This window comes from Siphateles boraxobius, unplaced genomic scaffold (genome assembly GCF_051911475.1).
Source record: "Siphateles boraxobius isolate OS27281-9 unplaced genomic scaffold, OSU_SipBor_1 25, whole genome shotgun sequence".
Classification (NCBI taxonomy): domain Eukaryota; kingdom Metazoa; phylum Chordata; class Actinopteri; order Cypriniformes; family Leuciscidae; genus Siphateles; species Siphateles boraxobius.
In genome coordinates this window covers 19,565,478-19,578,497 of record NW_027508866.1, presented here as the reverse complement: position 1 = coordinate 19,578,497, position 13,020 = coordinate 19,565,478, and the positions used below count along the sequence as shown (strand labels likewise).

The window sequence follows — 13,020 nt, the reverse complement described above, 5'->3', positions numbered from 1 at the left end:
TTTTCTTGTCAGCCATGTTAACAAAATTGTCCGTGAGCGGAATCTCCTCCCATCCGTTGTCTGATTCGCAAGGATTCCTGGGTAGTTAAAGTGTGTGGAGCCTGCATCCATGCGGGATTTGCGAAAGACCGCTTCAAGGGTACAAAGGGGGCGCTGCTGAGCACACTTCAGAGCGTTAAAATGTTGAATGAGGAGGGCCTACGGACTCGTAGACTCAGCGAGCAGGCGCAATTTAAGGCCACAAGACCTAAAGTCCACTTGATGTGCACCGTTTGGGACAGGGCCGAACTCAGGTCTCCCGAAGCACATCAGCGCACTTACCCAAGAGGCTCGGAGCCGACCACAAGTGTATAGATATCTATAACAAATATAATGCATATAACTGTACATTATTTGACAAATAATACTTAGCTATACTTTGTACAAAATACTATTGTATTTTCAAAATACATTATAGTATACAAATTGTATACTATAGGCTAATGTATTTTGAAAGTATACTTTCAATGCATTGTTATAATGATCGTTTCCAGCACAAGAGGTATAAAATATACCTAAAATATATTTCAAATAAAGTGCAAATAAATAACGTGTGTTAAAAGTTGTATTGTGAAAATAGGTAAAAGCACGATGCTAATATACTTTATACTTTGCTATATTTGCAATATAGTATTGAAAAAGGGCATATATTTATACAATAAAGTAAAAAAAAAAATTCAATAGGGATTAGCCTAATATGAAACGGAAGTCGAAGTCTGTTCTTCACTTTCTTGTGTAAATTTATTGTGAAATTTGTGATACAAGTAGGCTAGCCTATATCCACGTGAAATGGCTTCTCGGACAAGCGACATTTTGGGCGGGACTTGATTTTGTCCATGGGGAATTGATTTGATGGTTGGATAGTGGTTTGCTATTGGTCGATATTATGTGATATTGATTGATTTTGATACTGTTAGTGACAGGTTGTCCAGCCTGCACATAGATAAACAATTTATAATAATTATTTTATTTTATTTTAAATAATTCCATAAAAAACAAGAAGCATTGTCCATTTTGATTTCACGGTGACATCTGTGAGTTAAGTTTAATACTTTATCAAATTATTATATTAGATATTAGGGCTCTAATATCTAGGCCTATATGTAGTACAAATGACCCTACCTTCAACATCACAATCATTATTGATTGGATGGAGTGTGAGGGAAGTTCTGGTTGATGATAGATCTATTCCTGACCCCACGTGTGAGAGCCCGCGAGTGCCAGCTGCCAGCTGGACATTTTTCTATTCTGCGCACGGCGATGCGGCTGATTTTACGTCGCCTTACGTCATTTTAGGTCCAATATTTGTCACTACTAGTCAAGTGTCTGCTGAAGATGTTTCACTAACAGTTTTCGCTACATTTCCTCGTGTCATCTTGGTACTGACGTTTCCGCTCCCCATAATTCATCATCACACCAGTGGAAGTGTGTGTGTGTGTGTGTGTGTGAGCGTCTCTACAGGATACACACATTTACGCCGGTGCAGAGAAACAGGACAGGTAAGAATTCTTTCGATATTAAAAAGAGACAACTTAATTGTGATTAAAAATGATTGGAGATAGTATTACCGTGACGCTCATCTGTTTAAAGCGCGAGAGATGCGCGTGACATCCTTCACCTCGAGACACTGCAGCGTAAAAACAAGTGTCGTCAGACAAACAACTTTGAAAATATTTAACCAGCTCGTCAGTCAAATAGACTCACATTCATTTCTCGTCATTTCCATAACATAAAATGTCCATCCCATCAGCGTGTCAAACGGTGAATCACATACGCACCGCGTGCTGCTGACTCTTAATTGTCACGAGAGGACATATGACCTTGCTTGTTCATAATATCGGTTCATTAGGCGCATGGCTGACGGAGATTACGATTATTAATATTATACTCGAGATTTTATTTGATGTCCAGCGTGCTCTATGGTAAAAATTCATATTCTTGCGACCAATGAGTAACTTATCTACTCACTGGTTCTTGTGACAACCAAATTAAATAAATAAAAAAGTTTATATATGATAAGCATATAATAAATATTTTGTGTCTGTTCAGTATATTCAGTTTGGGTTAAATTTCCTGCTTTTTCTTTTTTCCATTTTTTCTTGCCTATCATTGAATATCAGTCAAAGTTATCTGATACAAAAATAATGAGCAGGCTATTAGGCTATAATGAAAAATACTGGACATTCACTAAAATTAATGAATGGAAGTAGGCCTACAGCATGGTTTCAAACTAAATCGTTACTACATTTTTATAAACATTTTTAATGTGTTGACAAAATGACCAACTAATTTTGCATATATGCATTTTGCATAGAAGTTCTTTTATAGGACATACTTAAAATGAGGGACACTATTTAAAACTCTATTTAACATTGTATTTGAACTTTGGGGTTAAAATACAATTACTGAAATTATATATAAACAGAAGTGTATTTATAGACCTTTAAAACCCACCAGAGCACATGACCTTTTTTTTAGCTCATAAGGTGAAAAATGGCCAGGTGTGAAATTTTTTATGAGCTTTTTAATGACCTTTTGTGACCCCAAAAGCAGAACATGTTGTCACATAAAGGCTTTTCTGAAAAAAATAATAATAATAAAAAGGAAGCACAAAATAACAGCAAAAGTGTTAAAGTTAACATACCAAAATACCACCAACCAACAGAATGTGTAATGAAATTATTTTTAACATGTGTGACAACTAGCCCCGGCCTCCTTTATAAAATGAGCTGACACCTTGTGTGTCATAGTTGGACAAATGTGTCATGTTGTTGTTACTTCCCTGTGGTTACATTTGTGAATTTATCTTCCCACTGAAGTCCGATTGAGCCATTGCTATTATTGTCATCAATATACATTTTTAATGATGACCTATTTTCTTAATGCCATCCTATTATTGTGCACTAAATACTGTGACTTTTATATTATTACCTTACTGCACTGAACTGTAGGATTTTTTAAATTATTAATAATATCTTTACTAGTACTATATATAACACTTGATTGTCGTAGAGTACATTAATGGGCATTTGAAAATACATAGATAAAACCCCCCCATATAATTCATATATGTTCCTTATCCAAATGTGACATTTCACACGTCACATTTGTGTTGGATAGCATTGTGTTGCATTCCAAACATTAGAATTATGATTTACATAGAATAAATCAGCCATAAACATTCCAGCTCCAAAGCTTTGCCCAGTTTGTAATTTTGATATGAATTGTTCTGTGTTTTATTGTATATCTGCATTTTTAGACTGGGACATCTTTGCTAAACTATATATAACATTTTCTAAGATGTAAATCGTACTTGAGATAGCATTCTGTCTTTTTCAACAAAGATTTGTCCCAAGACACCAATGTGTAAAAAAAGCTCTAAGCTATTAGTCTGTAACAGATGGAGACAGAGGCATCATTGCTAATGCTATGTGATGGCCATTATCCCCAGCACTTTGTTCAAACATTGCCTTATCGATCTGAATAATATACTGGATTCTTAAAAGGTAAGAATGGAAATGTTTGGGGGGGGGGGGGCGACTGAAAGTTGTTGCCAAGCAACAGGAAAGTAGATCAGGACAGCGGGGAGGGTATAGTTGTCATTTGAGGAAAAGGATTGATCTTAGCTGATTGTAGTTCATTGATGTCAGCAGTGACGTCCCAGGAAAAACAGAGAGCGAGAGGGGACAGGTAGTGGGGACGTTCAGCCCTGGCTACTGTCCAAAGCTCTTCACACACTCATCCATCAACTGCAGATAGCAATGGTCTCTGTCTTTGACCATAGGAGAAAGCAGAGGAGTGTGAAGGACACACAAACCAAGGACCCTGATCTTACTCTGCATTCACAGCATGTATTTTCTGGTTTGGTCACCCTTACCGTTATTAAAGGCATGTTCAGGGCTCAGAAGAAGTTAAGCTCTTTGAACAGCATTTGTGGTTTGAGTCAGTGGTTCATCTTGTCCAAATTTATTCATTTACAAGTCAAAGTAATACAGTTCTATAAAGTAATGTGGCGTGACCAACATATAGAAACAAGCAGGAAAACAACGTAAATTATACAAAAATGATATCACAGAAAGGACCCCTGCAGACCCTCATTATTGTGTGTCAAGGTCAATAAGTCATTTAAAATATCAGATAAGGTATTTCAGGTGGTAAAATGTCATGTGGTGCAATTCTCCAAAAATACACTGATATTAAAGGGGTCATGAAGTACATGAGGTCATTGTACTATTAAAACATCCTGTAAGTTTCAGAGCTCAAATCTTGTTAGTTCAAAAACAGCTTTTGTATAAACCAAGCTCATAAAATAACTAGTTTCAGATTTTGTCACATAATGACGTAAAACCGACAAAAGAACGCCTCTGCAGAATCAGATCAACGCCTACTTATACATCATCACGTCTTTGGCCCCGCCCACTGGCGTGTTAGTGAGACGATGAGGAGAGAAGAGTGATACAGGACCACTGGACTAAAAATAACGTTACCTTCCAAATAGAGATGCACCGATTGATCGGCTGGTGACCGGAATTGGCCATTTTTCACGTGATCGGCCATCAACGGCGACCAGCCGGTCAGTCTGAGACATACCTATTTTATGTCTGTCAAATGCACTCTGCTGCAGCATGATTAACATCGCGCAACATCAGCATCACACGTGCACACGGAACACACATGTAGGAAACCTCGTGAATAATGACGTTTCACACCGCAAGCGTGAGCAGCGCATATTATGTTAATCAATGAGTGCATTCACACCGGGAGCAGGAGCATCGCGTGAGCAGCAGTGAAGCGGGGGTTTTGGCGCAGTCTATTTTTGCTGCACTGCTCACGCTCAATTAAAGTGAAAGCACACTTTTGATGGACAAAATAAATATGATTTCAAAGAGTGCCCAAAATGTGCATGTCTGGTGTGTTTTAACAAGAACTGGAGTAGGCTATGTCAGAAAAGAAAATGAATTTTCTTTTTGAAATGAACACATTTTTTAGTTGGATATTGGATGTGAAAAGAAGGAAATGGTTCTTCCATAACACTGCACTTTAGATGTGTGTGAATTTCCCACACCAGGAGTAATTTATATGGAGTAATTTAAATCGTTCTATTTTATAGCGATTACTGTTAAAAAAATGTTCTATGCAAAATGTAAAATGTTCTACTAAAGAAAAGAGAGAAAATAAATATTTGTGTGTGCTGTAAAGTGGTTAGAAAAAATGAAATCGGAATCGGATAAAATCGGTATCGTCAGGTCAAACTTATTGAAAAATCGGAATCGGCCTGGAAATTTGTAATTGGTGCATCTCTACTTCCAAAGACTCCTAATGCTAGGAATGTGGTTATTTATTTTCAACTATGTGAATGACTCAGTAGAGCATTATTTATTTTTTCGGTTCATCTCACTGTGGATTTTTGATAAATCAGTGACAATTTCGGCGCAGGCTTTGCAAACAGACTTTTACTGTACGATGTGGACCCGACAGTAATGCCACAATATGTTACCTGGTTAATTTAAATGCCTAATCTGTTATCAGTGATTTCTGATATATAGTGATTCATGTACAGTCAGACGTTCTTTGTCTTTGCCATTTGCCATTTGTCTTTGTTCTTTGCCATTTATTGCTGTTTGTGTGTCACTAAATCAAGCCAGTGACTGAACGGTCAACTTCACATTGTTTCTCTTAGTAGCATAAAAATAACCTGTTATTAAAATTGTGATTAAATTGTGAGTATATAAGTCACAAGTGGACTCTGGACTTCTGGACTCTCGCTAAAACTTCTGTTATAGTCAATGATTCTGTCTACACAGCGAATCTACACCATGTTTTTCTTATTTACATGTGTTGGAACTGTTAGTTATGACGAAAGTATTAGTGAGAGTGCAGAAATCGAGTTGCAATGACAAGATCACTGCATTCATGTCTGTCATCTGCTACAATGCTCATCGCTGCAACATTTAATGCGATCTATATATATCTAAATATATTTAGATCTAAATATCTAATTTAGATCTAAATATTCTAATTTTATCTAAAAATACTAATTTATGACAATGTTTATGTTAAAATCATACTAACATTATAAGTGAACCTCAGGAACAAAATATATATAATATAATTGTATAGTATAAATGTTAATCTGTTTAATGTTGATTAACAGCTGAAGACTTGCATAGAACCTGAAAAGTTCATTTAAAAGCTCAATGGCTCTCTGTATCGTCTCTCCAGGTAAATGGATCCAATGCAGCCCATTCAGAGCTGCCCTATGCCAGAAGGACCTACTGGAGTTTTAGGACTCCAAAAACCACCAGTCCCAGCCCTGCTTGGAAACCCCTGCAAACTGCCTGCATCCTCACAATGCCAGATGGTCATGACTGGAAACCCACCAGTGTTGGGACAGACCCCGGCACTGTGGACAAATCCAGCCATTCAGGAGAGAGTCAGACTAGACTCTACCACACAATCCACAAATTGTATCAGCATCAGTCGACCCAGGCCTACGGCACTGGGGACCAAGGCAACAATCAAAGTCTCCAAACCCACTGAGCCTTCTTTTCAGGTTAAAGCTACGGGAACGCCCAACTTCTTGTCACACAGCCCAACTGAATCACCATTGCCTTATTGCAACCCCCCAAACCCGCCGAGTCCCTCTTCTCAACTCGGTTTCAACCCCCCATCCATTCCCCCAACACTTCCAAGCCCTCCATCACAGCCCATCCGTGCAAACACACACAATAATCTAATCGCCAGACCAGTCCCCAACCCAAACCCCAATCCTCTGTCTAACCACATCCCTCAACCAGTCCTGAGTCCAGAAACACATGTACCCAACTTGTCAGACACTACTGACAAGAAGTTGAGCAAGACCATCAGCGAAGAGGGTGATTTCAGGTGAGATGTTACATACCTTGTCCATATTTATACAGCAGTTAGTTCCTTGAATCTGATTGGTCAAGCAGCATTCCAAGAGTGATGCAACAGCAGTGAGCATCTGTAATTAAATAAATGACTGTCGCTGAATTCTGCCTTTCTATAACAAAAATAATAAGAGTGCTAGTATGTGCATGGTTCCGAATTCAGCATAAATCATTCATTCAACAGATTTGTTCAAAAACACTTGTAAATTTGGAACAGTATACTACTCTTACTATTTCTGCCATATATCGATTTGGTAAAAAAAAAAGTAAGACTACTATGCTAGTACATGGTTCCAAATTCAGTTTCTGAATCATTCAGGAATGTAACAAGTTTCTATTTTATTAGTCACTGAATGAGTGCATCATTGAATTATTAATTTAACTGATTCATTGAAAAAAATGTATTCATTCAGGAACTAAACAACTGCCCGTCTTAATGAGTGAGTCATTAAATTATTCATTAAATTGATTCATTTAAAATTGTTGATTAATTCAGGAATGAAAAAAGTGTCAGTCTTTCCGAGTGAGTTGTTGAATCGTTTATTCAGTCAGTTTGTTTAAAAACATTGATTCATTCAGGAACGAAACAAGTCAGCGTCTTCATGCGTCGTTGAATCCTTCATTAAACCAATTTGCTCTAAAACACTAGCTGCGTTTACATGGACCCTTATAATTGGATTGACGGCTCAATCAGACTAAAAAACCTTCATGTAAACACCTTAATTGATTTGATTGAGCTCGATCCGATTGGAATTTCGATCGGATTGAAAGGGGTGGTTTATTCCTTTTGTAACCCGATCGAGAGAACATGTAAACACTTGATCGGATTGAAAACCGAAACTGAAAGGACTGCGCATGTGCAATGACGTTGAAACAGCGTAATGACATATGACGCACAGAATGAGCTGTTCTTCCTGTTCAATAAAGAGTCATGTAAATGAGTGTCTCGTTATTTTAAAAATCACATTTCACTTAGAGTCTGTAAAGTGGAGCAGGACAACGGACTCTCATCCACATACGACTGGTTTTGGAAGACGGGTTTTACTGTGTGATAAATAAAAGCAGTGACAAAACGGTTCATATGCTCATTGTCTCCAAATCATGACCAGAGATGGATAAATGTTATGTCTGCTGTTTAAAACAAATAAAGAACCAATAGAGGAGAATAGTTATGCGCGAACAGTGGCAGTTGTGCGCATGTCAAAAAATCAATTCCGATTTGAGGCTTGTGACATATAAACGCCCACATCAACCCGATTACTTTATTTATCGTTCATGTAAACACCGTGTTCGGATTCATCGATCGGATTGATTTCCTTCCGATTGACTCAAAAGGTGTCCATGTAAACATAGCTACTGATCATTCAGGAATAAAAAAGAGGCCATCTTTATGAGTGAGCCATTGAATCTTTCGTTCAACTAATTTGTTCAAAAATGCTGATTCATTCATTTATTCACTCTTGCAAGTGTGATATTGCTTTAATATTGCTCAGATCTGGTGTTATGATTTGACTGCAGTCTCTGTGATTGGGTTTCTTCTGTGTTTGCTTATGTCCTCTGGCCTGAGGGGAGAGAATCTGACGGTTTAAGGCTCTGTTTGCTGAGGGAAAATTCTAGATCAGAATGGGACAATCATTTCTTCAGCTCATGGAGAAGCTTATTGGTCACAGGCTATCCCATGAAAGTCCATCCCATTAACAGCCTCAGATTTCAAACTTCCTACATGTCATGTGGTCAGAGAGAGGGTCATTAACCATTAACTTAAATGCTGAGAAATCGGCTAATGGAATGGCAGCCAAATGAACCTAAAGAACGCATGCTAGCAGAGCTACGATTTTCTCATCTCTTAAATCAGCGTAATATTTCTCTCAGAGCCTGGTGACAGAATGGACACAGGAGCGTTGAGCTGGCAGCATTCCTAGACACACAAATGTGTTCCTGGATCATTTAGCCTGTCATCTTTGACAATACAGACAGAGCCCTTATAATGCGAAATGCTGTTTATTCATCATGCATGTGCTCTAATTAGTTAACAACGTTCAGCATGTTTTGGAAGCTATTATACAACAGGTGACATTTATCGCTGGCTTTTTGATTTGAGAAATCATGATGACTCATAATGGCATGATGTAATGTAAAGGTGAATATAAACATTGATTAGAAATGATAGCTTCGATCCAAAACCTAGTGTAGCAACACACACACACACACACACATATATATATATATGTGTTGTCAACTATATTCTTTGGTTTTACTCATTGTGATGGATGAATAAGGGAATTTGGCCTTTGTGTTTCCTCATATTTAAACTCATGTGAAACAAGAAGTCATAGCTAGACAGTTTCATGTTCCTAGTCACCCTGGTGTGCTAAAAAAAGGTAAACATTAATGGGAATATACTTCAGAGATATTTTACTCTGAAGTTCTTAAAAATTCAAAAAAACTAAAAATGTCTAGGGGTACCAATAATTGTGGCCAAAGTGTTTTGGAGAAAAACGTTTATTTCATAATGTGATTCCCCCACATTATGAAATAAATATGGGGGGGGAATCACATTATGAAATAAACGTTTTTCTCCAAAACACTTTGGCCACAATTATTGGTACCCCTAGACATTTTTAGTTTTTTTGAATTTTTAAGAACTTCAGAGTAAAATATCTCTGAAGTATATTCCCATTAATGTTTACCTTTTTTTAGCACACCAGGGTGACTAGGAACATGAAACTGTCTAGCTATGACTTCTTGTTTCACATGAGTTTAAATATGAGGAAACACAAAGGCCAAATTCCCTTATTCATCCATCACAATGAGTAAAACCAAAGAATATAGTTCTGATGTGCATTAAAAGATTGTTGAGCATCACAAAATAGAAAGTGGCTGTAATAAAATAGCTAAAGAATTGAAAATCCCCATTTTGACCATCAGGGCAATAATTAAGAAGTTACAATCAACTAAAGATATTATGAATCTGCCAGGAAGAGGACGTGTGTCTATATTGCCTTAATGCACGGTGAGGAGGATTGAGTGCCCAGAGGCTCTTCAAGGATCACAGATGGAGAATTGCAGAGATTACTTGAGTCTTGGGGTCAGAAAGCCTATTTTAAAAAAAAATCAATCAACCCCTACATCACCACGTGTAATTTGGGAGGGTTTCAAGAAAAATCCTCCTCGCTCATCCAAAAACAAACTCCAGCATATTCAGTTGTCAGAATGACTGGAACTTTAAACGGCACTGGGTTCTGTGGTCAGATGAAACTAAAAAAATAGCTTTTTGGCAGCAAACACGCTAGATGGGTTTGGTGCACACAAGGATAAAAAGTACCCCATGTGTACAATTTAATGTACCATTGGATCTTTAATGTTGTGGGCATATTTTTCTGCTGGAGGTCCTGGACTTCTTGTTCAGATACATGGCATCGTGGATTTTATCAAATATCAACAGATAAAAAATCAAAACCTGACGGCTTCTGCTAGAAATCTTATAATCTGAATCCATCTGGACAACGATCCAAAACAAATATCAAAATCAACACAAAAATGTGTTACAGAGCACAAAATGAAGCTTCTGCCATGACCGTCCCAGTTCCCTGACCTGATGAGTTGAGTGAACTGAAGAGGAGAAGCACCAACATGGATCTGAGAATCTGAAGGATCTGGAGAGATTCTGTATGGAGGAATGGTCTCTGATCTCCTGTCAGGTGTTCTCCAAACTCATCAGACATTATAGGAGAAAACTCAGAGCTGCTATCTTAAAAAAAGGAGATTGCAAAAAGTATTTAATAAAAGGGTTCCAATAATTGTGGCCAACGTGTTTTGGAGAAAAACATTTATTTCATGTGATTTCCCCTCCACTTTCAATTCTTTTACTTCAATGAAAGGTTAGATTTTTGGCTATTTTTTTAATGAAAGATCAAAAGGATAAACGATGCAGATTTATTTTTTACAGCCAGTTTTGATTATATTTACCAGGGGTGCCATTAATTCTGACCATGACTGTATATTGCAATTAGCATATTGTTATTTGTTATTCACTGTTTTTAAGGTGTGTGTGTGTGCGCGTGCATGCGTGTGTGATTGCTGCCTATGAAGAGCATTTCAAATCATTTATGAGATTCCATTCCATTTCAGTTGGAAAGCTTCCTTAGAAGATAGCGGCCAATGTAGGAAGTTTACATCAAGTAATTTATTTTATACTGTACATTAAAGGTACAGTATGCTTTATTCCCTTTAGAGTGCATATTGTCACGTGGAATGTTGGCTCCAGTATACCACCTGATGACATCACATCCCTGTTTGGGCCCGGCATTGAAAATGGGAGCACTGACATGTTTGTTGTTGGGTGAGAATGTCTTAAGTGCTGTATAGTGCTGTTTTGTTACATACCTTCTAGTGATGCACCGAAATGAAAATTCTGGGCCGAAACCGAAACCGAAAATTTAGGATGCACTTTGCCAAAAGCCGAAAATGGCTTCTTTTAAAAACTTATACTAATATATATATATATATATAGTACAAAACCTAAAATATTTTTGTTGTATTAAATGTAACAGTAAATATAAATAATAATACCAAATAATATTATTCTTCAAGTTTTATGTTCCATCAAATAAAATAGTTTAACAGTTGTGCAAAAGGATCCACAATTATCTGAATAACTGCACTCAAAATCACAGAATGACAGTGGGCCTCTATTCTGCTGCTCTATGTAAACAATTTTTTACTTACATTTTAAATTGCTGTGCAAAACAATGCAAAACCACAGTGCAAAAACAGCACTAGAACTTAATCCAAACTCAAACTGTAAACAACATGTAAGCCTATGTAGCCTTAGGAAGCACAATTGTGCAGTGCTTCGCAAATTTTAATGTAACTTCTATACACACAGAAAATTGGACTGGGGGTCTTACATGCGCTTCATGTGGCACACACACACACGCAAGGTCTCTCGCTCTCTCTCTGTCTGGCGTGCGTGCGCTACACGGTTTGGAGCACAAGCTCTTGCTCGCTCGCTCTTCCGGGAGATTTGAACTAATTTGCGGGCATCAGGGAGCCTCTATCAATATGCGGGAGACATGATCAGACATCCCTATCTTTGATAGGCAGACGCGTGATTAAACGTGAACAGCTTGACCGTGAGTGAAACCTAAGCGCTTGAAGCACGGATGGGAGAGGCGGGTGACATTCATTTTCGGTTTATGTTTTCGGCTGTTTTTTTTTAATTTCGGCCCGAAACCGATATTGCCGTTTTCGACTAAACATTTTCGGCGGCCAAAATTTCGGTGCACCCCTAATACCTTCCATAGTTGTTGATTAATTAATTAACCTTCCTCTGAATTCTTTGTGGAATTCTCATGTTTGTCCTTGATTTAAAGGTATTTTTCTTATTCCCCTCCATCTTTCTTTCTCTCTGCTTCTGTCCTTTTCTCTCTCTTTAGACTACAGGAAGTAAACTCCATGATAAACAAGCGGCTTAAAGATGCTCTCTTCACAGACCAGTGGAGTGACCTCTGCATGGACACACTCAGTCGTTTTGGATATGTGTTGGTCAGTATGAATTGAAATCAAATATCTAGTTCAGTCATGAAACTCTTACATGCAATTTGCATCTAAGCATTACCACATGGCACAAGCTGATTGGCCATTGCTGATTCTGCAGTCAATGAGATTGCTTGCTTAACATTTAAAGATACTAGTTCAGTGTTTGCAGTAGTCTAGTCCTGCAGTTCCTCTGAAATCCTCCACCTCCCCCAGCTCCACCTGCCCAGATCTGCACCAGGATTTATGAATGCTTAATCATGCAAAAGCAGTATATCTTTCATGCTCACAGAAGCATGTCTGTGTATCTAATGGCTGTAGCAAGTCTTTTCAGTAGGAGCAGTAGCAGTAGCAGAAGCATGGATGAGATGGAATAACAACAACAAACTACAACATTAGGTGCCCGTATTGACAAGCACTTGGGGGAAGTGTTAAAGGATATACGCAACTCTGGTTTAAACAAGCAAGTTATCAGTGATAACTTCTTGAGAGAAATAGAGGAGTCACTGGACATAGATGACACTTTCTTGCG

General features: G+C 37.9%; 1 protein-coding gene and 1 long non-coding RNA gene across 2 annotated transcripts in view; one reads left to right on the top strand and one right to left on the bottom strand.

Annotated features, from left to right (window-relative positions):
• The first annotated feature begins 1,246 nt into the window (after positions 1-1,246).
• Positions 1,247-13,020, top strand: part of inpp5ja (inositol polyphosphate-5-phosphatase Ja) — a 30,221-nt gene continuing 18,447 nt past the window's right edge. Inside the window, exons 1-4 of the mRNA XM_077243061.1 lie at positions 1,247-1,538; positions 6,262-6,924; positions 11,185-11,292; positions 12,389-12,497. Coding sequence (XP_077099176.1) covers positions 6,266-6,924; positions 11,185-11,292; positions 12,389-12,497 — 876 coding nt within the window. The 5' untranslated portion in view covers positions 1,247-1,538; positions 6,262-6,265. The remainder of the gene's footprint in view (positions 1,539-6,261; positions 6,925-11,184; positions 11,293-12,388; positions 12,498-13,020) is intronic.
• On the bottom strand, positions 3,537-12,816 carry LOC143750198 (uncharacterized). Its single transcript, XR_013207127.1, has 3 exons — positions 12,248-12,816; positions 6,941-7,024; positions 3,537-3,811 (listed from the first exon to the last, which is right to left on the bottom strand). It is a non-coding gene; the product is annotated as an uncharacterized LOC143750198 (long non-coding RNA).